The 25,564-nt window shown below is 33.7% G+C and overlaps 3 protein-coding genes across 3 annotated transcripts; 2 read left to right on the top strand and 1 right to left on the bottom strand.

The window, feature by feature from the left end:
* The first annotated feature begins 77 nt into the window (after positions 1-77).
* LOC148958470 (mpv17-like protein) lies at positions 78-3,976 on the top strand. The gene is made up of 5 exons (XM_089112762.1): positions 78-551; positions 970-1,046; positions 1,575-1,604; positions 2,387-2,493; positions 3,085-3,976. Exons 1-5 carry the CDS (start codon positions 239-241, stop codon positions 3,158-3,160), a joined length of 603 nt encoding a protein of 200 aa, XP_088968888.1. The 5' UTR covers positions 78-238; the 3' UTR covers positions 3,161-3,976.
* A 4,658-nt stretch (positions 3,977-8,634) lies between these two features.
* Positions 8,635-21,350, top strand: LOC135685116 (ubiquitin carboxyl-terminal hydrolase 22). The gene is made up of 15 exons (XM_065200924.2): positions 8,635-8,853; positions 10,379-10,514; positions 10,872-11,087; positions 12,668-12,840; positions 13,385-13,532; positions 14,511-14,613; positions 15,205-15,329; positions 15,814-15,898; positions 16,253-16,319; positions 16,565-16,624; positions 17,669-17,757; positions 18,501-18,560; positions 19,695-19,779; positions 20,746-20,810; positions 21,191-21,350. Exons 1-15 carry the CDS (start codon positions 8,743-8,745, stop codon positions 21,231-21,233), a joined length of 1,566 nt encoding a protein of 521 aa, XP_065056996.1. The 5' UTR covers positions 8,635-8,742; the 3' UTR covers positions 21,234-21,350.
* An 85-nt stretch (positions 21,351-21,435) lies between these two features.
* LOC135685120 (rab-like protein 3) lies at positions 21,436-25,562 on the bottom strand. The gene is made up of 8 exons (XM_065200928.2): positions 25,432-25,562; positions 25,166-25,257; positions 24,219-24,438; positions 23,796-23,832; positions 23,147-23,216; positions 22,791-22,940; positions 22,483-22,530; positions 21,436-22,134 (listed from the first exon to the last, which is right to left on the bottom strand). Exons 1-8 carry the CDS (start codon positions 25,478-25,480, stop codon positions 22,060-22,062), a joined length of 741 nt encoding a protein of 246 aa, XP_065057000.1. The 5' UTR covers positions 25,481-25,562; the 3' UTR covers positions 21,436-22,059.
* Between the last annotated feature and the right edge of the window lie 2 nt (positions 25,563-25,564).

The following is a 25,564-nucleotide window of genomic DNA, read 5'->3' as shown; positions in this document are numbered from 1 at the left end:
GGGGTAGTTGCTGCAAACGAAGTTAGCGACAGTAAACCTTTATGAAGTCTAGACCAGGCTGTATGGTCACGTGATTGTACATACCAGTCTGAACTGTCCGTCGATGTCGTTCAAAGCCCACGTGACGTGTCAATAATGGTAGACCAAAAGAATTTTTACTTCCTCGCTCCTCGCTTCAGTTGTCAATTTGAGAAGCCCAGTCAGATTTCGCCAGTGCTGTAGGAGACGAACGTGAATCATGGTGCTTTCTACGTTGCGAAGGTTATTTTATAAGCACCGATATATTGGAAATGCAGTATTTTACACATGCCTACTTACTTCTGCCGATTTTGTATGTCAGAAAATACAATTTGGTGTCTTGTCGAGCTACGACTATGAACGAACTGGTAGAATGGCGACTATGGGGTTTTTCTACTATGGGCCTGTCTCTACTTTTGTGTACAACAATTTAGATAGAATATTGCCTGGTAGTGGTGCAAAGGTGGTAATGAAAAAATTGATTTTTGATCAAATGGTTTTCACGTGCATATCTACCGGAATTTTTTATGTAGGTACGTGAACAAAAAGATCTTCAGCATCTTATCGATACAACATAAGTTTTATTTTGCCCATTATGCGATGAAACATGTCATACATTGTTTTAAATCTTTTACAAATTCGTCTATTTCAAATATGCTATGAATATAATGTAAATATAGATAAGAATATCAAAAGCTTATCGATTAACTTTATTTTTTATAATGAACAGTTGAAATGTTGATTAGGATGTAGGGACCCGTGTAATTATAAAGAAATTTAAGAAAAAATTTCCTTTTCCTTTGGGGGATATTGGTTCAGGTACTTTCCTGTCAAGAACTATTTTGTTTATGTTGATAGAGTATTTGTGAATAAGCTTATTTTGTTTTTAACACTAGCAATGAATATTGATAGATTTCTTCCAGCATCACATTGGATCTTTTTTCTAATCAGGAATGTCACTATTGGAAGGAAAAACTTGGAACGAGACTAAAGCTGAGCTCAAAAAAAAGTTCTTGCCAACATATGCGGTAAATCTTGCTTAAATGCATGTTTGTGTAAGACAATGTTTGAAAAGTATATTGCAATTTGATATCCAAGAGTTCACTCGTGACTATGAAAAGAGAGGGGAATTGGTCATTCACTATGTAAATGAGTAAAAGCTAATTATGGATATTCTTCAGCCCATCAATCTTATCATTGCTGCATAATTAACAAATGACCCTTGTTCAAGGCACCACAGCCTATACCAAATTCATTTTTTAATCAATGGTGATCCGGCATGGACCATGCAAAGCCCAGGCTAGCAGTCACAATACACTTACAATCTATACAATAGTGAATTTCCAGCTTGATTTAATATAGTATAATATTATCATTGCTTAATGAGAGATGCATTTTTGATGAAGAATGTTGTGCACATATTTCACATTGTTGCACTGATCCTAGTACATATCACACCTTGTTCCACATTTATCCAATCAAACCTAACAAACATATAATAATTTTGGATGATCTTCAGACATTAAATATTTAATTTTGAAGAAAATTTATTCCAGGCAAGCTTCATAATTTGGCCTACAGCACAGGTATGTGATGTGTTGTGCTTTAGAGTCATTCTTTGAACCAAGCCTTATTCCAGACCCCCCAGTTTGTTATTTTTGAGCCCTGTATATTAATAAAGCTTCAAGATATGCACAATGAAGCTCATGGTAGCACAAGGAAGCATATCTGGAACAGAAAGAAATGGAAAAATTACTAAGATCTGATCATTTTATACTGCTATGCTATTGATACATTTGTTCTACATTAGGAAACCAGCCGCTTCTATGTGTGCCTTTACTTTCTAATTAGGGACTGCTAGCTATTTACCTGTTTATTGGTATGTGGGAGAAATTCAGGCTTTCATTTTCAGGGGAGGCTCAGGCCCACAGTTTTTTGACAAGATAACATCTTGAATGCGCTTTTGACATGTTAAATGTTAACAATTTTCCGACAAAAGCCTGGATTTTTCCAGCAAGAATGCTGATTGGGGGGCCTGAGCCCCCATACCCCATAATTTCCAAAGTAACTCAGTATAGTGAGCATAGTAACCCAGTAATACTGAATGTTTATTTAATTGTAAGATACATCTGAAAATTTTTATGAAAGATTTTCATATTTCTGTCTGTTGTTTCTGGCTTATCTCATGTTTATGAGCATATAGAAAGCTGACACAGATTACAATAAGGCAGATCATTTGTTAATAACAACTCTGTCAGTGATTCTATGAATTTATATATTCTATCCTAGATATGTCAATGAATGATTTCAGTTGCAAGAAGTAAATGAGACTGGTTCTCTTGCAATTACTGCTCTCTTTTTTCCATAGGCTATTAACTTTGCATTCATACCAACTGCTTATCGTGTGGTGTATATATCAACTATTGCTTTCTTCTGGGTCATTTCCCTGTCTTATCTGAAGAACAAATCAGAATTGTAAGTAAAAAGCTTCAATTTTTGTTTAGTTCTTGTTAAGTTCAACATATATTTTGATACTTTAGTTTATGTACATTTCTATCTAGCAAGGCTATCTGGTAGCAGTTTCCAAAAGCTGGAAATATTTGAAAACCTTAAGGAAAGTACATTTGAAACAAGATAAAGTTCTATCTTTCCTTGAGAAGTTCCTTTAGAAGTTTTGTGACTGTTAAACTGGAAACATTTTATAGAACAAAATGTTGTTTAAAGTATTTGTTAATGCTTAGTTGTGTGCCAGGATGTCTCAACTGTTAGAGGTGCTGACTGCAGACCCAAGGGTCTGTGGTTTGAGTCACTGGCATGACCAAACTTTCACATAGAGTGGGGAGAGTCACCAGCTCTCTGTAATTCGAATTATGAATTATGAGGTGTGGTCACAGGGATAGGAAGGGCCAGGGCACTGCTGGATAAACATAGCTTCCTAGTGTCCTGAAAGCTACCTTCAGATGCTAGGTAGAAACAAATACCAAATTCAAAATACAAAAAATAAAAATAAAAATATTTCTGTTCAATACTTTATCTATTCTACTTTATTGTCATTTTCTCCTTAAGGCCCTACATGCTCAAAGTTATTGAAGACTTGACCAAAGAGAAGGATGAAGTAAAAGAAATTCAGTTTGGGTCATAGGATGAAGCTTCAATGGTTTGTTGTTGAATGAAAATCACAATGTGTTGCCACAATGTGAGGTACAGCTTTGTATACTTTTTTAGCTTGGGAAAATATTTTACACATAGTTGCATTTATGATGAAATGTTTAACATACATTTCACAAAAAAACATATTTAGCTTACATTCACATTTAGACATATTATCAATTCAATTTTTTAGAATCTGGGATAAGAGAAGACATACTATGATAAAACAAACAAACGGGGCTTTTTAATCATATGATTGTGTTCTTTAATAAGTTGGGAGTAACCCACATGTGATGTGATGCCCTGCTGAGCTGGTACTGATTGCATTCATGTATTTTTCGTATATGTTAATTCAGTGTTTAAGGCAATTCATAGTTAATGATGTAGCCATAGCTTGGGAAAAGGAACCTTTCGGGCTGTGGCAAGTAAATTATTCCTGACATCATGTCCATGTGAATTCCAACTTTGTAACATGAGAAATAATTTTCAAATGAAACAAGTTATAGAATAAAACAACAGTCAGTGTCCTCAGAATATAACCTGTTCTTTGTACATTTTCAATTTTGTGACAGCATTCGTTTGTTACTATATAGAAGAAATTGATAGTTGTATATATATTTTTTCAAAGTATAATTCAAAGTACATTACATCTGTGCATATTCAAAAGTTGTAAAATTTATAGCTCAAAATTGAAACCAATTAGTTTTTTGGTATTTTGTATTCGTCATATTTCGATGCAAGAATTTAAAATACATTTTTATAATGGGGATAAAATGATTACACAATGCATTCATCTGTTTTTTTGTTTCATCACTCTATGGATTTTTGTTATTAGCAGTTAATACCCTGATATTAAATATCATGTTAAACTTGTTAAACTGGAGCTACAAAATTTCGAATTCATACGTAGTTTTCCAACTGGTTTTCTTAGGCTTATATTAGAATGACTAAATTCTGAACTAAAATAAGTCAGGATGTTTTAAAGAGAAAATATGTGTTGAATAGAAATAAGATTTTCGAATAGCACTATTTTGTGCGTGTTTGCTTTGCCATATAGTCGGAAATGAGGTATTTTTCAGTAAGTGTTTTTGTATAATTCATTTTTTAGAGTTAATGAAAGGTTAGTAGTACTGCTTTAAGAATTTAACAAAATTTTCTAAATGAAGTACGACGGAAAGATGGTGTCCTTTGATCTTACAGTAACCTGTAAAGAATATTTTCAAGAAGCGAGCAGGTTTTTTCAGGAGTCCTACAAGGCTCATTTCTAGAGCCTAATTAGCCGGAAGAACGAGAAACGAATTGGCAGTTAGAAATCCTACCTATTACGAGCAAATAACTAAACGGTTCTCAGAACGGACGGTATAGAGTAAATTTTCATGCCAATAAAGTGAATTTGTGAGATTGCATTTTGAAGTAGAAGATTCGAGCTTGGTAGAATGATATAAAAAAAACCAAAAAAGTTTAGGGACAAGCCTCGTTCCAGCCATTCCTTGTGGACTCGTGCCAGTGTGACCTGATCTAGCATAATATTATGGTTTTAGCATCACATTGGACACAAATCGTCATTTAGCATAAAATCATTGTTCAATTGATCCGTTGTCTATCGTTACCAAATGGGAGTAAATTGGGAGTAGATTGTGCCTTTCCATTTTCTGGATTTTACCAGATGTTCGGAATGGTTGGCAGCCACATATCTTATGGTTGGCAGCCAAATTAAACCAGCTTAATGCAGTATACAAAAAAGCTAAATTTTTGCTAATTGTGAGGAGTGATAGCGTAATCAAAATTTGCTTTGTTGGTTACAAAAGTTTTCACTTTTATCTTAAATTGTCTGTTTCTTTTACTTTGTTTCATCATTCATCATTTGCAATTTTGAAATTATTTTAAAAAGTTTTGAATATCATCTGTGCAAAATTTTTTGTATCCTTTGCATTTCGTTGTTTTTTGCAACATGCGGCCAGAATTCAGCCAAATTTTGCTTCTTCGATCAATTCATTTATGATGGCCAAGGAGTTTTGAAAAACTGCTAAAATGGAGAAATTTAGCCAACATAATTTTGCAAAGTTAGCACAATCTTATGACAAATTTGGCATAATTCCAAAATTGAGATCTGGTCACACTGGCTGGTGCGTGGTGTCTGCATTACAAAAAAGACCGTGCTTTCAAATTGTGCGAAAAGATAAGACAAGCACAATTTGTACATCAGTGAGAGAATAGATTATTTGCCATATAAACAAGAATCTCATTTATAGTATCAAAACTTTTTGAAGAACAGATTTGATGAAAAAGAATTTGATGGGCTAGAATCAATTTTGAATTCATCATAAGCAAAAAGCATTTAAGCAAGCTTCACCCAGCTTTTGTCCCAGACAAAATATTCATTCAATTATGCACTGAAATTTGAAAAATAAATGGCTGAGATCGCAGAGATCTGAGACTTCTACGAGGATGAGGTGAGTTCTCAGAGGACTTCTACAAGACGAGACAATGGCTCGGATTCTCGCAGCAAACCCTATTTCTGCCGATGTAGAGAAGCTGATTCCCACCTACACAAAGATAGAAGCAGGTGGGGAAAGCAGAATAGCTCCAGAAAAACTAACCAGATATATAGATATAGCAATAAATGATCTTGCAAGTTTCAAATTTCATGAACAGCTGCAGAGATACGGTTCCAAAAAACCAAAAGCACCAAAGTCTAGGAAGCAAGACCGATTTAGGGGAGTTTTTGCAGGAAAAAGGAAAGAAAAAACAACTTGATGGAGATCCGAAAAAACCATGTAAAAGGGTTTCCTTTCGATATCTTTTTGCTCACAAGTTAAAATATCATTATATGTTGCTAATTTTTTTATTAACACAATTCATGTATTGTAAAGAATCAGCTTTTGCTTCTTATACTTCATCCTTTTAAGAATTTGCTCAATTAGGACATGCTACTTGCACTCTGGTGGCAGTTTCTATATTTGCAACGGCTACGATGCCAATCCCAGTATAGCACCACGTTCAATTTTTATCAAAAATTGTGAATCTATAAACAAAATTTATTTTAGGCCCTACGAGAAGGCTTTCTATCACTACCAACTTGGATTGCTAATAATTTTTCAAAGCATGTGCGCAATACACATGTCTGAAGACCTTATATCAATTCCACGTCTGTAGAAGGGGTTTTGACCAGATGAATAGCAGGCCTTTTTGTCAACTGACTAATGACTAAATTTGTGTAAAACCTTAGACTGATGACTAATCATATTCTTTTTTTTCTTATGACCAATGCGAATGATTTCAGATGCCTGATATCGAATAACTGAGAGTATTTGCACTTTGGAAGAACTAACTTAGCAAAGACGGACAATGCCTGCCAAAAGTCTTGGAACACTGACATCAATTACCATGGTCAAATTCAATCACCCCACTCTCCCCTACAGAACAATGTTGGTTTACTATCAAACGGGTTAGGATTTTAGGAAGCACTTTCTTTTGCGCTTCTTGTATGATATTTCTCTAAATTATTAACATTGTTTTAGGGGGAAGAGGCGGAAGTAGTAATTTTTGTCATGAAAGGAATGAAAGATATAGAATGTAGCGTAAATTGCTGGGTGTTCCAAGTACTTTTGGCAGGCATTGGAAATACAACTTTTTGTTTAGGGGATGGGAGGCAGCCCTGGTAAATTAGTGTATAAGTAGCCATACTTTGCTAAATAAATGTATTTTGCTTATACCAGTTAAGTTTTTTGGGGGGCCAAGGCCCCCGGCCCCCCGTCCCCCGGTATCTCGGTCCTTGTAACTTAGTAATACTCTGGGCTCTTTCCATTCCAAATGGTTTCAACTTAACAAAATTATCTTCGTATTGGAAAGGTTCACGTATTACGTAATCAAAGATGGATGAGTAGCACAAACGTTAACGGTCATTGTGGCCTATTGTAAAAGCTTGTTAAAATGATAATTTAGGGAGAAGAGGATTTTTTCAAAATTGCCTATTTTTTATTTCGTTATATGTGGATATCCCCCATGTTGTCTATTTTGAATTATAGTGCCCTTTTCTTTGGATATCCAATATTCCTTACTAGTGAAATCTGCTGTACGTATGATTGAAGATAACAATTTCTAAAAGTCCTGTGACAGACTTTTTCATATTGCAATTCAACTGAGAAATCATCTTGCTTTTGCTAAATAAAACGTTTTAACCAGGTGTTGTGTACAAAAAATTTTTTTTGACTAACTGAAGCCAAAAAGCTTGACTAGTGAACAACGGGACCTTTTAACCCCTGACTAATGACTAGCAGTACCCTTCCTTCTCTCTGCATGGTACTTCGCAGACACCCTTCAATAGCTTTTCCTTGACTGCTATAGCAAGAATCTGGAAAACAGGAACCACTTTTTACGAAAATCTTTACTGACTTTTTTAGAAATGGTGCCCTTATGTGAGAAACTTTCATAATATATTTCAATCTTTCCTCAGACTTTAAGAATTTTGTCCCTCAATAAAGTCTATGCTTTTTCTTACTAAAATTCTTTATTCTTTTTACCGTGTATTTGCACAGTTTCTCATACAGAAGGAACTGAAGGAGACCATCAATTAGCAAAATCATCAATTTCCACAGAAGGGTTGGCATTAGGTTGTTATCTGATATCTTTTGGACAAGTCTACAGTTTTCAAGCATTTGTTCAATGCCTGATCATAATTCCGCACACTGATGTACTGGCATCATATCTTTTGTAAATGTTTTTACAACGCTAGGTTGGAGAGATTATCTTCTCTGTGAAATCTTGGAAGATAGTGTCTCGCACAAACTGGTGATCTGCTACGCAAAGTTTTTCCCGACCCGCTCCCCCTCCCCCCGTTTTAGTAAGCATTGGCGCCCTTTTGTTTGCTTTTCCCGGTGGTTTGAAATGGTAGCCAGTCCGCTTCTGCCATATTTTACATTCCTAACAAGTATTAGATATATATAATAATAAAAAGTGATATTATTTCAAGCCAAATAGCAACTATTCTTCCTTTTTCTGCCTTGCCATTTTTTGGCTCGTATCAATTACATCAATTACCTATTGCATAAGTAACGGGGACAGCTGGGATGGAAGGACAAAGAAAGGAAAGTTTGCTGATCTTTCCAAGTGCACCCATCATTAACGCATCATTCAAAGATAAGATGCTTGTATGGTAAAAAGTTGTACATTGGATTAAAAGTACATTGTTGTCAAGAAGAATAAAATGTCAGGCATCAAAGCCATCCCCCCCCCTCCCCAATTCAGACCAGGTAACCCTCCTGCGTAACAGCTAGTGTTGAAGTTGTACATCTTTATGCAGCGATTTTGCTATCTCTGTTCTTTGAAATTTATCTATGCGAATTTTTACTTCAATATCTCTGCCTGGTGTTTTAGAAATTGTCTTCAATTAACTGGAACAATGTGAATGTTACCAAGCAAAAATTTATTCAGGGGTCTAGACATTCATTATCCGAAAGCGAGGATTGCCAAAGATGGTAGTCTGAAAAACAACAAAACAGCGAAACCTAGCGTGCAGAGTTGTGGGAGAGCAGTTGGCAGCCGAAGCACCATCTATTGCTTGTTGCCTTTAAAATGTCTTGTTCCCACCTTATCGCATTCAAAGATAGCAATGGAACAGCAAATTACCAAACAATATACTCAAATTTTGTTGTCTGTTGCTCGAAAGAGGCTCAAATACGCAAGGTACGTTGATAATGAGTTCCGGTAAAAGACATGCCGGTAATTGTAAGAGGTAGCATCCAATTTGTTTTGACTCTTGTTGCTTCTTTTCAGTTAAAAAGTTTAATTATAGCCTTGTACAGAACTTATTTGTAAAGCTCTGTTATTAAAATTAGTCCGTTACTTCACTGAACGTTTTTAGGCGAAATCTTTTCCTTCGAGGAAATGCAACAGGAAGTGTCATGTTTCAGATTTGTAGGTTCCCCATATCCTAAATATAAAGGTTGATAAGGAAGCCGAATTGTTAGAATTTTTAACTTTCTGACTAGTTTTAAAACATAATCTCGCGAAATCTTCATAAAATGGTAACTAAATTTGTAAGCGACAGGTGTGCTTTTGGTGTAGTACCTGTTAACTGGGACTTCAAACAAATTTTCAAGTACAGGAATTTTCTCTTTCTTCAATCGGTCATTTACCTAAATTTGCGAAATTTAAAGAGTTTCTTCAACGAAGCTAAATTTTGAATGTTCAGTTTTGTGCATTCGCTTCAAGGAATTCAATGGCAAATAGAAGCTTTGCTATGTCATTTATTATTTAGAATCACGACCACATGATTTAGATTTGATATTGATATGCCTTTTATTATGAATCACAGTTGGATGTTATTGTAAGTTTTTGCTTGTAAATATACGTATCTTTATATCACAACCTAATTTTATCATATCATGATATCATATCACATTATCATGAACTCCTGTAAATTGACAAGCATAAACAAATTCATCAATGCATGCATCGTCCTGTTGGTGCAAATACAAAAGCTTTTGAAATATCACTTGCTTATTATGACCCAAACTTTGTTTAGTATTAATTGAATTTTTTTAATTACTATTTATTTATTTTCCCAAACAACCCATTGTATACCAACCCCCCCTTTAAACAACCTACAGACTCCAAAAATTGTTTGTTTTGTGACATTTGAAAGAAATTGCACTGTAAAATCTGTTGTGTATGACTCAGTATTAGGCTTGTAATATTTTTTCAATGAAAAGGCATCTATTTAGGTTGGAAAGCATTTATTGAGATAGATACATCCAGGAGCTTTTCAAATAAAATTATGTTGTAAAATGTTATTGCATAAATATATTGATATCTTATGATAATGCAGTTGTTGATTAACTACTCATTCTTCTGCTGTTCACACCCCTTCCCTTCCTTTTGCTGTTCAGAATGTATATGATCACACCAGGCTTATGTTTTTAGGGCCAAAAGATTTGTCTTAATTATGACTTTAAAGTTATCTGTTGTCAGATTTTTAATCTATGTTGGTCTCAGTAGATTCGTGCAAATATCATAATTGAGTAGTGGAATTTTCATCAATAATTCAGTAATAAAGGGAAAATTGTTATCTTTCTCAGTATAATCTCCATCTGCAAAAAAGACAATCTTTGTTGGAGAACTAATTCTTCTTATTTATGTTTGTTTTTATATATCTGTTTATTAAGAAAGTTTCCTTGAATTATATCTTTTGCTTGAATTATCTTTGTAGGCCAAGTGGCTAAAATGCCATCAATGTCACACATACTCTAACAGACTTCATGCTTGTCTTCATTGTGTTTACTTTGGATGTTACAGTGGTGGAAGACATGTGTTTGATCATTCAAAGAAGAAAAATCATATACTAGGTATAAATTTCAGTTGATAGAAACAATTATATTCAGTTTCATGAAAAATAGTTAACTTTTCACATGGCTTAGATATTAAATTATGTAATAAATGTGACACTTACTTAGTATTTAAAGTATTTTCTAGTTTTATTGTCACCAATGCCCTTAACTTGCTCTTTTGGATGATATATTAGGCTAAAACCACATTTACTTCTGCAATAATCCTAAATGCTTTGTGTTAATAAATTAAGGCTGAAGCATTTTAGTTGAAAAATCTGGTTCCTTATGAACTGGAGAATTTTATTAGGGTGACTTTTCTACATATGGTTTCAGTGTAGAATTTTTTATTAATTTATTTCTTTTTGTCTCTTCTAGCTGTAGATTTACTTTATGGAAATGTTTATTGCTTTTTGTGTGGTACCTATGTGTATGATGACGAGTTGGATCAAATAGGAAAAGAGGAAGCTGATAAAGCATCAGTTTTAGGATCTGGGAAAAGAAAGTATTGTGAGTGGCAACCAAATGATCTAGAAACTGCTCTCCTTTCAATAACATCAAAAAGAAGAAAGATTTCAAAAACCTCTATTGTTGGTAAGTTTTGTATTAAGTAATTGAAAATCTCTGATAATCTACAAGGATATTCTCCTATCTACTTATTTTGTCACAAACAGTCTCTAAAGAATTATACGCTGTGGTGGAGCTATATATGGCTTTAAAATTTTAAAAATACCTCAAAATCTATTAGATGCACCAAACTTATCTATTATGGACTTTTCTGGGGTTATTGATTTTTGTAAGTTTTGTAAGTGTTAATAGTCCATGTTTGTAAGTGTCAAGTTTTCATTTTGATTTTATGGTAATCAGTTTTGCTGCAAATTTGAAAAATGTTTGTAGAGATTATGTCCTCCCAGGGCCCCTTAAGTTAAGGGGTGTTTAACAAACCTTAACATCAGTCAGCAACTTACCAGATGTTTTGAATCTTTTTAACTAGTATCTAGGTTTGAAGATGGCTAATATAGGAAAATTAATTTTTTAGGCAACAGGTTTGCTTTTGGCCTTATACCTCTTTAAAAGAATTTCACAAAATCTGAAATTTTCATGTGCAGAAATTTTTTTCAACAGGTCATTCTACTAAAGTTGCGAACTTTAAAGATAGTTTTCTGCTATGTTTAAGTGCCATCTTCAAATTTTGCAATACAAAAAACTTATTTTGCTATTTCCTGCAGAGGTACACAAGTGCAATTAGGCTGTAAGATTGTTTATCATGCTCAAATGTAAATAGGATTGAAATAAAGAATAAACTTGTGCAGTAGAATGTAGAGATTTCATTTCAATAAACATCAAGAAATTCCTTTGAGTTTAATTGTTGCTGTTCCAGTTCTTTGGCAGTTTTCTGATAGTCTCAAGATTGCATATCTTCAATATTTTGTGTCTTATTTGCCTAGAGGACTTCATCAGGGAGGTGCCCTGTTTACAAATTACCAAAAATGCAATCTGTCAAAAGTATAATCTTGTTAGAATACAGAGAATAATTTTTAGACTATGGTGTTTAAAAGCTGTCATTTTACTCGGAATCATGACAATCTATTTCTTATATGAATTGATTATTTTGTTTATTATAAAAGGCTTGCACAGTTGTTTGGGTCATAGGATGAAGATTCAAGAGTGTTGCCATCAGAAGGTGTGGTTGCATTGAGTGATAGGACCAGGATACTGCTTGATAAGCATAGCTTCCCATTGCTCTGATTAAAATATTTTCCAGTGGGTAAGCACTGGCCCTGTCATTTCATTATCCAACCCCCAGCAAAATGTCCAGTCTGATATTGAAACTTTCCCTGTGAATTGATCATCAGTGGCAAACCTCAACCACTCTGAATTGGGTACCAGAAGTAATATTTCTCTGCGAAATATTAATAACGGCAACACTGTCCCTAATGTACCTGACTTGAGGATTTTTACACACCAACTGATGATAAAGCGAACCAAATTAGCAAAAAGTTGTTGTCACATTCTGCAAAACCCACCCAATACATCCCTGGCAACTTCAATTAACAAAGGTAATTGTAGCCCAGGAGTAGTAATTTTTCAATGAAACAATTCCTTCTCTATTTAGAAGTATTGCGATCGGCCAGTATTGTTCTAATTATGTTATTCTTTCTTTTTGTCTTTAGGATTACGCGGGTTGATCAATCTAGGGAACACGTGTTTCATGAATTGTATACTTCAAGCTCTGATTCACACCCCGATGCTGCGCAGCTACTTCTTATCAGATAAACACTCCTGCCCCTCAATAGAGGACAGCCTGAGCTGTTTGATGTGTGAAATGTCATTACTATTCCAAGAGGTATCCATTAAAGCTTTCAACTCAAGTTTGACAAAGTCAACTTGTTATGTTTGGCAAATCTAGTTACGACACCTAATATGGAAAACCTTATCGTGTATTGTTAATAGCAGTAAGACATTGACTATTAAAGCTCTTCAAACATTTATTTTTGCGTAATTAGCTAAGTATTGTAATTTATTAGTACATTGTTGTGTTAATGACAGCGGTAATATTTGGCTTAAAGAGATATTGTGTTTGTCCTTCTAAATAACTTGCAATTATAGTAATTATTTTCTTGAACCTTTGAATAAAATATTAACCTTTAAGATAATCTTATAATATCTTAGCGAGAAATAGACTTTTTGGATTTCGGTGACATTTCATCGAGAGTAAAAGAGCTTTTTAGGCTTTCAATAATCTTTTCCGAACCGCACCGCTCTGTTTTGATCTTGTTGTGGTTATATCTAATAGCAATTGAAATAGAGCTAAGCTGTCAGTGACTTTAAATCTCTTTACCTAGATTACAATATTTTTATTGTTCGCTGATCATTCATTCTCTACGCAGTTTTACTCCGGCAAAAAGGCACCCCACACACCCTACCGCTTACTTCATAAAGTCTGGACCAATGCGAGGCACTTAGCTGGTTATGAGCAGCAGGATGCCCATGAGTTTTTCATCGCAGCGTTAGATATACTACATCAACACTGTGGAGGTTGGTGCTCATTTCCTTTGCATAGCTAGCAACTCTATCTTCATATTTGAAGTTATTCGTGTGCAAAAGGGCGTGGTTTTCGTTAGTGTACACGTGATAATTCCTGTGCGAAGTAATGTGGTATATGAATATTCATTTGTACTGTATCCAGTTTGCAATTTCGTAGCTTTTTTATAGCTGCAAGCACCCCCTCTGACAATTTTGGGCAAATGTAAAAGATTACAATACTTTTGCCCGAAGCGTAAAAGCCAGAGGAGCAGCTTAGGCCCCGCCACGCACGAATCATTTGCACTAATATTTTTCAAACGAAAGCTCGATGATTTTCCTCGCGTCTACAAAATAGTGATGGATCTGTGACAATAAGCACGAACATTGATAGAGAATTCCCAAAATGGAATGTACTTCAAAAGAGAGTATTTTAAAGGAACCTATTAGAATAATAATGCAATATTTTGGAAATATCTACGTGTAGCTGGGCCTTAGTTCTGTCCTGTTTTACCCACCAAAACGTCACAGCTATGTATTGACGATGCAATGTGCGCCACAACAGACAGAACGTGTGCTGTAATCTTTCCTGACTCTTTAATGACGATCAAATGTAATGAAACTGACCAAGATTTTTCTAGATATGCGCAATACCTTTCTAAAGATATTGGCACACTCTCTTGCCTATGCATTTTTTTGAAATGTTCTGGCAAAAGTAAGCGTCTCTCTTCTCTTTCTAAAAATTTTTCAAAAATTATCAGACGACAATCAATTGTTAGCTATAAGAAAATTATCAATTGAGCAGAACTTCAAGCAGCGAAAAAACACAAAACAACTCTGCTTGCAATAGGAGATGGGGATGCTAATGAAAATTAAGTTTGTGTATATCTTCAAGGAATTTTTGCAGCTTAAATTACACGACTCTACGTGTTTACATATGTTCCTTTTTGTTTCTCAACGCTTCCATGCTCATTCTTAAACGCTCTTTTCTAGACGATGGTACAATCCCATCAAATAACCATAATAAATGCAACTGCATAATTGATCAGATTTTTACTGGTGGTTTGCAGTCAAAGTTAACATGTTTTGGTTGTCAGTAAGTCGCTTCTTGATTTCATCATCCTCAATAATTGAAGACGCAGATGTAACATGTAGTCCAAGTTGGTTGCGAATAGAAATTCTAGGGAGAAGCTTAAAGCAATAATTATTGATGACATAATGTTAAGTAGGTAATAACTCTATGCATTGTGATTTTATTTTTTGATAGCATAGCATAATGGTCTTTTCAGTAAGAGAGAGATCTTTCCTTGATGTGTATATATGATCGATTCGGTTCTTAATCTTTTTTAATTCCAAATTGGCTTCATAAATATTTCACGACCAGACACTCGAGATCGTGTTTGTCAGTTACGCTTCAAGCATTTCAGCTGAAATTGTGTATCTGTCCTACTGTGTTCCATCGGAAGAGACCATGTTTACCTATGTTGGTAAACATGGGACTTCAGTGTTCTGAACATGACTTTTTCATTCAGTTGCTGTTTGCCGAATTTTCAAGCTACCAATCCTTTGAGTCCCTCGATGCATCTCTACTTGGGAATCTTCTTTTTAAAAGTTTTATGCAAATCATGTCTTTTTGTTAATTGCTACGAATAGATTTTCTTGAAAATTGGTTGTTTTTCTTCTATAGGGGTGTCTCTACAACGATAGATCCCTTCTGGGACATATCCTTAGATCTTGGTAATATTGGATATCCACTCACAAGTGGTAAAAACAGTCAAAGGTCCACTTTAAATATCAGTTCGACGCCTGAGGGTAAGGCATTGATCCATCTTAAATCACATCCATGTTCCTTAATTCACATCCATGTTCCTCAGCCTTCTTTTACAACGCATATTATCATCAAAAAGCTTTCGTAGCAGTTAAAAGCCCTCCCTGTATTTTGGCTAATGGTTCTAGAACTCTTTCTCTTCCAAAACATTGATGGGCATAGTTGAAATTTCATTTACAAATCTTGTCGCATTTCTTATGCCATGAGAGTGGAATAGTACATTAAATGATTGTAGTATTGTAGAATCATTCCAAATAGGTTGGCTGATCACGATTCAAGTTTACCTTTTGCACATGGTTATTAAATTTCTGGGTTTCTATGTGTTTGCCATATAAGGAACCATAGCCCCTTCCCTCCCTCCTAACCGCACTCTATGTTCAAGTGATATGCTAGGCCAATCGAAAGTTTACTTCAACATTTGATAACAAGTCATCCACACTTTGATTTTTCATTGATTGCATACTGCAGATTTAAACTCTCAAGATTCCGATGTTAGTATTCAATCAAACTCTGATATGACAATTCCGCAATCATTGATGGCTTGCTTAGAAAGGTAGGAATGGTTGCTTATCCATTCATTTGCTCTCTGTAAAATAATACACCCATTTTTTACCAATTGTAAAACAATCATCTATTTTTTTGTATTAAATTACTTTACAATTAGTGTCTCTTCTCTGTGTTTTGCGATTAGAGACAACATTTTCCTTGGGGTCAGAAATCGACATTTATCTTTTTAGAGTCAGAAGAGATGGATTTGTTTTAAAAAGTTTCTCTAGTTATTATTTCTTCATCATTCTGTAAAACTATTGAGCGCCAGATAAATTTCTGTTGTTACTCACGTGGCCCTGTTGTTCCCAGAGTATATTGGAATCATTAATCCAGAGTTTGTTTGTTATAATCCATTTAGTTTTACGAGGCCAGAAAGACTTGGGAGCGAGGCGAAGATTCGTTGCAGTCATTGTCATAGCTACCAGGTATCGTAGATTTAGCAAACATTCATTTGAGATTAGAATCTAAAAAAACGTCGTTTGTGGGTCGATATTTATGTCCGAAATTCTCAAACCACTGTCTTTTTTATGTACAGCCCTGATTTCAGATATAAATAAAGGATGAGAAGAGACGAAATACTAAAACTCAAACCATTTTATTATATGTTGCTCAGGCATTATTATTTTTTATATTTTGAAAGGGTGATTGTTGACAATTTTCAATATTTTAGGAATCAACAAAGCAATTGACTATGAGAAAATTACCGATAGTTGTCTGTTTTCATTTAAAGGTTTGGTTATAATTTTGTGTTTTATGAATTTGAAAAATTTAGAATATTTTTATCGTCAATTGAGATTGTGATCTTCCTTCACTGCTTCTGACTTTATTGTTGAAATTTCAATTTCGAATTAGAGTTAGCCATCCTACTCAATGTTAGAGAATTCTGTAGTGTCGATAATTGTTAAGACCAGTGCATTGATACATAGAGTATATGTATATGTTGTGAGTAAAGGTAGTCTTTTTATTAATAGTATAAGCTTGAAATACGATATCTTCAAATTTATACATACCATATGCCAACTTTTGTTAACTTTGTGTTCATGCGTCCCCTATTATCAAATCTGTCACTTGTTACCTGTTACAACATTTATTTACTGCACCACACGTAAAAGATATTTTGTGGTCTTGACATATGCTTCTGAAAGTATTTTTTTCATTTTGATGCTGAAATTCTTATAATTTGAAAATATATATGAACTTTATGACGTCCTTGAAACTGAATGTACGAACTTTGATGTAGCAGCTAAAACAGGAGCTCTTATTGAAGCCTTACTTATGATGAGAAAGTATTGGGACACCTTGCAAAATAACGGAGGCTTTTCATTCAGCAAAGGGTGTTTTATATAGCAAAGAGGAATTTTGGTTTGTGTCTGATTAGATACAAATTTGATTTTTAAAGCACCTTTTTATTCCTTACACATTAGGTAAGAACGACACTAATTTCTACAAATATAAGGAGGATTTATTGTTTTTGAAAAGTAGTTTTTGATATGCCATACTTATCATTGCTTTTTTGAAGACGGTCCATAGACTAGATTATTTTTGAATGTCCCCTTTTAAGATCAAACTTATGGCAATCAATCGTGTTTCATTCTTAAAGTGGTATTTGAGCCTTAATAGAAATTTGATCTTGCCTTCCTTTAATCGATTCTCTCCAGCAAAAAGCAATATTCTTTGAAAATCACAAGATATTTTGTCTTCAAAAAGGAAAACATTTTCGAATTTGAGCCATCGTGATTCAAAGCTATCTCTCACTCACTGGTTTTTGTTTTAGCGCTTTGAGCACTCTAAAAAATCAAAGAAGATATCAACGTTTGTCCCGTTTCCCGAAGAGCTTGACATGACGCCATTCATGGCATCGACGTAAGTTTTTTTAAAGTTGACTTCGTTTTTCGTTGTTTCTGAAAAAAAATCTTCTGGTCAGTTTGGATAATTTTGAAGAGCTACAAAACATAAAGATAGTATGATAGATTTCCAAATTGTGTACGAGCCCTTTCTATTTGATAATCTGAAATGCGTGTCATTTTCAATGGCAGGAAAAGTATCTGTTAAGGGTCGTTAAGGACAGAGAACGAGTCATCTCTTTAGAATTTTAGAAATAGCTACTCGTGAGAAACCAAGAAGAGATGTGAACTGTATTTGCAACCAAGTGATTGACCAGGCTTTGGTCATTCCACGGCAACTAATGTTATTCATCGAGAGGATTGTATATCAATGTGTTCCATCTTATTGTCTTGTACAATATAGCTAGTACAATATAGTTATATATGCAATTTGGTGTATAGAACTGGATGTTGCAATCTTGAGTTTCACGCTTAAACTGTTCCTTTGCCTGATGGTCGCCTTGAACAATTTTCTGATGATGCCATTAAGCATAAAACTTGGGGTTTCCCCTCAAAACTCAATGCGCCTAAATACGTACCATTATGTCTTAGTTACATTGAGGACTTTATGACAAACCCGTTAGCATTACTTTTTGTTTGTTTTTGTTTTTGAGCTATCAGTGTCGATTTCTAAACTAAGCACTAATTTATGCTTTTTAACTGGATATTACTTTACAGCTGTATATTTTTAGTTCTTCCTAATCTCTTTCTATTTTTTTCCAGAAATTCTGAAAATTATAATTATTTGAATACTGAACGGTCGCACATTTGTTTGGATAATAAGTAAGTACAGCTGCGGTAAAATCAAAATCTGATGATTGAATATTATGATATTTTCTCTTTTTAGAGAGCTGTTTGAAATTTTTAATAATTTTAGACTCGGAACTGTAGAATCAATCCAAGGAAATCAAGGCATTAAATATCAAATCAAAGAAACAGTAATTTTCCTCTTTAGATGATTTAGAGAATAGGTTTAGGAACGAGTGTTTTCGAATCTTTTCGAGTGACCTCCATAGACTGCCCTTTCCAACGCTTGTCCGGTTCTACGTGAAGAGGGTCAGAAAGGGTCGAGACGTGTAACGACGATCTTGATTGTTGAACTGAACTGAACTTAATTTCCAAATTAGCATACTTATAAACAGTTATTGTTTTCTAAAATTAAGAAGAGTTATGTTGGGAATAACAAGTGAAAATAGCGAATGAAATAAATCTGCGTTATGGTGTGGAGATGTGTAGGAATGAATGAGAAGGAAGGATAACGTAAACGGGCCTAAGCAGAGTCACTACAGGGGCATTTGTTGTATTCGATGATAGATAATGGAAATGTTTGCAGCAGAGCCAGTGGAGTAGGCCAATCAAGACCCTGAACTGCCACACCAATGCACCGCTTTGTTTTATTGTTTTCTGGGGAAGGATAAAAACAGGCTATTGTAAGAGCAGGGAAAGGATAAAAACAAGCCTAGACTGTTTTGCAAAATCCATAGCTAATAGAAAATCAGTTTTGAGTTGTATAATGAGAATTATCCAAAGGTGAGCCTGTCGAAGCCAGTAATACATACTCGACTTAGATCAAATTTGCGTAAAGTACAAGTTCAGTTAGTCGAACAATCACAGGCAGAAAAATAGGTACAAAATTTTACTTGTGACGGAGGTAATTTTTTTCAATATTCTGACAAAGTTTTAAATATGGTTTTTATAGACAAAGGGTCTTTTTTATCTCACTAAATTCTTTAGTTACTATGATATTTTCAACTGTAACGTTTGTCTTTTTTTGCTAATGGTTATCAAATGACGTTCAAGTCATAAATGAGTCCACTTTACAATACAAAATCTAATCCAATATTGCCAAAGATCATTTTGTATTCTATTTGTACTTAGCATTCATGCAAGTTATTTTTACCTTGTTTAATTTTTCAGATATTCTTTGTTTGCTGTTGTTATTCATAATGGAACTTTGGAAGTTGGCCATTACATGTGCTATGTGCGACAAGAAAAAGATCAGGTAATTAATATAGGCTCTTGTTGGGGAATCAAATGAGATCCAGACTGGAAACTTTGTCGCGCGCCTGCGATATATTGCCTGCACACTCAAATTTTCCATCCACCCACTGTTGCAATTTGGCCACGCAAAGTCCCTATTTGAATACATTTCACATTGATAACAATACAAATTTCTTAAAAGTGCGTGATTTCTGGCATGCAGTCGTGAACTTGCCCGCGCAAGTAACAAAGTTTCCAGTCTGGAGTAAAATCTTCAAGTTCGTGAGACAGCCCTCCGTCCTATAGTTAAAGAGCATGGGCAACAATGACTTTGTTCCATGGGCATGCTCTTTCACTCCAGACCGGAGGCTTGCCTCACTCATTTGAAATTTTCTCTTTTTCGTCTCTCCCTCCCCAAAAAACTCCTTTCAGAGGAACCTTATTGTTCGTTATTCAGCATAATGTATAAATTTAAAAAAAAAACGTTTTTTGGTATATTGACATCCAATGTTCACCAAGACTAGCCTATTGTAATAATTGTGTGTCTATTTGCAGGTGGCTGGTTGAAAACAAAATTTGATTATAGTATTGAAAAAACTATTTTTAAACTTGCATAAACAATGTTAAAAGTATCGTAATGCCCTTTATTTGAGAATTTATCTAATCTAGCAAAAAGTACCACAAACACAACAATAAAAACATGAGTTATGTATGCCTATAATGTTCTGCACCCCCAAAGAGCATGGAAGAAACAAACCTATCCTCAGACAATTTGAGAAAGTAACCTCTAAACTTTTTATTGTACATCAGCAAAAAAAATTAAATTGCCCTCCAGTTCTTGTCAACTCCACTTCATTGAGATCCGTTTAAAAAAGGGGGAAGAATTGCCTCTTTTTTTGCTAAAGGAAAATAATTGAAGAAGGATCATGTATGCCTTTAATGAGCTCAAGGGTAACTATACTCTAAAATATCATTTCTCACTTTTTAGTGGTTCAAATGTGATGATGCTTGGCTTACCAAGGCTTCTTTAGACGAAGTGTTACATAGTGAAGGGTAAGTATGAACCTTAATTACATGTCTCGGCAAGCATGGTGTCTTTATCCAGAATACATATACTTTGCCTTGAGACTAAAATTCATTAGAAATGAATCAGTTTGCGAAGAAATGTACTGCAAACATATAGTTTTTGTAGTTGTTTTGTTTATACAATTTTCTATAAATTTTCTGTATTTATCTAAAATAATATTCTGACTTTGATCTTTTGTAATCTTGTTATATAATCTTTTTTAAGTAATTAGCATTTTTTAAGGACCTCAAGGAGAAAACAAAAAAGGACCTTCATATATCATCATGTTCTAAGACTATACAGGACCTCTGAGAAGTGGCCTGTACTGCTTTGATTTTAATCTCTAATTGGTTGTCTTCATTTGCAGGTATCTATTGTTTTATCACAAGCAGATTCTTGAATATGAATGATAAAGAGAAGATAGTCAAATACATTTATGAAAATTGGTAGTGTAATATTTCTTTACTAACTGAAAATACTAATTATCATTTATGATAATGTAAATAAATAACAAAAGTATAATTGAATCAACTTTGTTTGACTTGTATGACTCGTTTGCTATAGTTATGCCTCCCTTCATGTGCATTTGTAACTAAGCTATTTTGTTTCATATGTACCAGGACCAAGAGAATTAAAAAGTTCAATTCTTAGCAATTTTAGTATCAAATAGTGTCAGATAGCAACTTTGTTGCAAATTCCTGGATCGGTCTTTCTGGTTTTGGTACTGGATCGGTATAGTTGTTTAGAGAGTTTATCAATAAAAATATTCCATTTAATAAGCATTTATGGAATAGTTTTTACTTTTGAATTACAATTAATGTTAATTCATCTGCAAATGAATAGAAAAAAAATATTTGATTGCATTTTTTTTGATAAATTGTATCTCTCAAAATTTTAGAATTCTACATCTTTGTTTAACATTAGTAAAATTCTTTCTTAATTTCATAGGTTTGAGTTCTAGAATTCTGAAACTTTTATTAACATCAGATAGTTTTTCAGTTTTAAAAATGGTTTCAAAATTAAAGCATAGTAAATCATTTGCCAACAATATATTGTTGCATTACAAAAATGTCTTCTAAATTGCATATTTGTATCCATTGGAATCTTCTTGAAATTTTGTTAAACAAGTAGCAGAATTCTTCTGTTGTTTCAAATATTATACCTTTAGCAGCAGTACCCCATTAGAAGAAGATATTTTGTCCTTTTAAGACCTGTCAATTTTAAGTTGTAGGCCCATTATGTGAATCCAGAAAATCCTTTGCGTCTCTTGTCTGTTTGTAAGCTCCTTGGAGAATCTGAATCAAATGAAGTCTACAAAGGAACATAAAAGTAGAATGTTAGCATAAAAGTATAACATAACATAACATAACATAACATAACATAACATAACATAACATAACATACATAACATAACATAACATAACATACATAACATAACATAACATACATAACATAACATAACATAACATAACATAACATAACATAACATAACATAACATAACATAACATAACATAACATAAAAGTAAAATAAAAGTATAAGATTCATAAAAATCAGGTACATAAAAGAACAGTTGAGTTTTATTTCTATTCTTTTTCAAAGAACTTTTACATCACAATAAGCATCTTGACACAAAAAAACATTTTGACAAGGTTCATACCTGTGTAAATCCCAAATTATGTCGGGTTCCAGATTTTCTTTCTATAACCTATGGATTAAATTATTTTCTGTTACGATTCTTTCGCCAAAGATTGATTTTATTTGTCAGATATAAGCAAAACCTATCAGTAAATTTGAAAATTAGGTTTGACTTCACTTGAATTCAAATAATCTGAAATTTTTACTTGCTTCCCATATGCTTAATTGACTTCTTTGACTGGTCTCTGGTCCTTATCTCTAGATTTTCAGTTGAATCATTGCAATATCAATTGTGTTCCAAAATACAATCATGATTTTGCAATCAGTTACCTTGTCAAAGAAAGAACTAAATTTGTCCCAGTTTTGTGATCCAATTGAGAATGACTTCTTCTGCAGACAATCTAGATTTACTTGTGTTGCTCTCAGCTCACCAGCTAAGCTACAGTATGAGGAAGATGCTCTAGTTTCAGGAGCTTGGTCCTAGCAATGAATGAACAGTGGTCAAAAAGCAATTCTTCAAATGGTGGGAAATAGTATAATTATTGTACCAATAGTATATATTTTGTTGCTGACTGCTGTTTCTTGGTTTCAAAAATTAGCTGAAACATCAATATATATTATATGATAAAGAATTTTCAGTCACTTTTTCAGCATCATGTACACTACAGAAATATAAACCAACTTACAAGCTTTGTGCCAACAATAAGCACCGGAAGCTGGTTTCCAGAAAATTGGTCTAGATCAAAGTCTATACTCCTGTGGAATGAAAAAGTAAATTTAATGTATAAGAAATTAAATTTATACATAAATAAAATGAAAACTACTCCTAACTGGTCTTCCATAGATTTCTCAAAACACAGCTTCTCAGTAACCTCCAAACTACCTTTGGAAGCTTAGTAGTAACATATATAAATACAAATAAATATTGGCAAAGTTGCCCGAAGATCCAAAAATCAAGTGTAAAATTCTTGAGATGCAACTTACTAACAATAAAGTGTACAATACATATTCACACATATGCTAGAAATATATTTGACCAGTGAAGGTTTGCAAGATATGGTTCAGGATATAAAGTATATGGTTCATTTATAAAGATGATATTTTTTCCTGCTTGTTGTACGTCAAGTACAACATAAAAATTACTACAATTAAATAACAATTTTGTATCACAAATGAAAGATTATGTACAACGTTTTGAGCATAATTAATGATTATGCACAAAATATCATACTTATTTTTCATTTTTTTATATAGTCTCAATATTACAGAATATCAAACAGCATTAACATTATGTTGTCAAGGATATCTAAACATATTACAAGAAAACTTACTTACCCATTGTATTCAGGAGAAGAACCTCTCACAATGACACCTGCAAATTAAAATAAATGAAACTGACCTTTTTATAATTCACTTGCTAATCATGGAGCTAAAAAATCTATAAGATGATGATTAGCAGATTTATATAAAGTTGGAAGTAGGGGTTCAAAGTTTGCCATTTGTCAAACTGAACTCTAAAAGCCTCATACCACTCCCCTTTGTCACAATTCTGTGGAGTATACCAGGCACAGACAGCACTTATAATCATGAATCTTGGTTCACAGGCTACTCAAACCTAGCAAAAATTTAAACTCTTGAGTGGAGGACTGCATGGTCTCAAACCAAAACCATAGTAAAGATGATAAACACAACATGATAGAAGGTCTACCAAATATGGCAATTATTGTGTAAAAGTAAACTTTCAGGAATTCTACCTACCAGTGAAATCCTGTTTGCCACAATTTAACAGCTCAGCAAACCATTTTCTTAAATTCTGAATAGACTTCTTATTACTAAGATCATGTACCAAGATGACACCATTTACATTGTTATAAAAAATGCTTCTGCTGTTTTTATGACTTGTTGATCCCCCAACATCCCATAATTCTATATATATTGATTTTTCTTCTGAACTGCTTCCTTGTTGATATTCATACAGCTACAGGGAGAAACTACAATGTCAGTTGTATATCCAAAATTTACTAAAGAAAATATAAAAAATTCTTCATTGTAGAATATGCTACAATTGTCACCAAAAGCAATTAAACACTGTGATTGTAATTGTGAAAAACGAATACATTCCCCTTAATTTCCTTACTTCTAGCAGACAGGCTGCCTTCACACTTTAGCATTGTTGGAAATGAAGGTGAACAGTTGGCTAAAATCTGTTCTGCACCTTAATTGCAAGGTAATTTTCTGTTAGGAATCTAATATTGCTTTCGGCAAGAAGAAAATATGAAGAGGGTATTCAAAAACTTTTGCCAGGCATTGTGTAAGATTACCAGGTGTTCTTTTAAGCAAGTATGAGAGAGACATGAATATTACACCTTACATCTCTAATTAGATATGTCTTCCCTCAAGGACCATGCTTTGAACTTCACAGGGGAGGTGTAATAGTACAAAAATGGGTTTGTTTACCATTATAAACTAAAAATAATTAAAATACAGGAAAACTCTCTATACGCCAAGAAATTGAGATATTAACCTCCTATGAGAAAAATCATTTAAATGAAATTTGAAACCATATTATATTATTTTGTATCCACTTAATCGTATCAAACTATGTTTAATGCGATGAGATATGAATTTTTAAAACTGAATTTGTCAATCAATAAATATCTTTAGATAAAATATTAGGTCAGCTTTTGCAAAAAAGAGTGAATTACCAAAACTTCGACAGAACACCCAATTGTCCAAGGAGCACTTGGTAAAACCTCTCCATGAGCTAATGCATGAACTAAAGATGTTTTTCCAACTCCTAAAATAACACAAAATGATGATCATTTACATATATAAATAAAACTGGTTAATTTATTCGAGCAAAAAAATTGTTTAAAAGCTAACTCATCTTTAAAAATTTTCAAAAGAGGTTAAATTCAAATTTCCGGGTTTTTTTAAAGTAATATAAAAATCAGAAGGTTTCTCCACTTACCAGAGTCTCCAAGTACCGCGATCCTAACTTTTTCTATGGACCCAGACATGTTTCCTCATCTCAAACCCTTGTCGTCCGCCATTTGCAAAAAAATACTGTCCGATTTCAAAAGAGGTTGTAGTTTCAAAGTGAG

Source organism: Rhopilema esculentum, chromosome 15, assembly GCF_057945365.1.
Source record: "Rhopilema esculentum isolate cy_ngs chromosome 15, ASM5794536v1, whole genome shotgun sequence".
Lineage (NCBI taxonomy): Eukaryota > Metazoa > Cnidaria > Scyphozoa > Rhizostomeae > Rhizostomatidae > Rhopilema > Rhopilema esculentum.
This window is presented reverse-complemented; position numbering and strand designations above follow the sequence as displayed.

Excerpts from the sequence above, each read along its gene's own strand:
- LOC148958470 (XM_089112762.1), top strand. The coding sequence starts at position 239 with ATGGTGCTTTCTACGTTGCGAAGGTTATTTTATAAGCACCGATATATT. Across the intron at positions 1,047-1,574 it reads AGTTCTTGCCAACATATGCG|GCAAGCTTCATAATTTGGCC; the intron begins GTAAATCTTGCT and ends AATTTATTCCAG. Across the intron at positions 1,605-2,386 it reads TAATTTGGCCTACAGCACAG|GCTATTAACTTTGCATTCAT; the intron begins GTATGTGATGTG and ends TTTTTTCCATAG.
- LOC135685116 (XM_065200924.2), top strand. The coding sequence starts at position 8,743 with ATGTCTTGTTCCCACCTTATCGCATTCAAAGATAGCAATGGAACAGCA. Across the intron at positions 11,088-12,667 it reads TTCAAAAACCTCTATTGTTG|GATTACGCGGGTTGATCAAT; the intron begins GTAAGTTTTGTA and ends TTTTGTCTTTAG. Across the intron at positions 13,533-14,510 it reads ACTACATCAACACTGTGGAG|ACGATGGTACAATCCCATCA; the intron begins GTTGGTGCTCAT and ends GCTCTTTTCTAG.
- LOC135685120 (XM_065200928.2), bottom strand. The coding sequence starts at position 25,480 with ATGTCTGGGTCCATAGAAAAAGTTAGGATCGCGGTACTTGGAGACTCT. Across the intron at positions 24,439-25,165 it reads GGTGTTCTGTCGAAGTTTTG|CTGTATGAATATCAACAAGG; the intron begins GTAATTCACTCT and ends TTCTCCCTGTAG. Across the intron at positions 22,941-23,146 it reads TTATTGTTGGCACAAAGCTT|GACCAAGCTCCTGAAACTAG; the intron begins GTAAGTTGGTTT and ends ATTCATTGCTAG.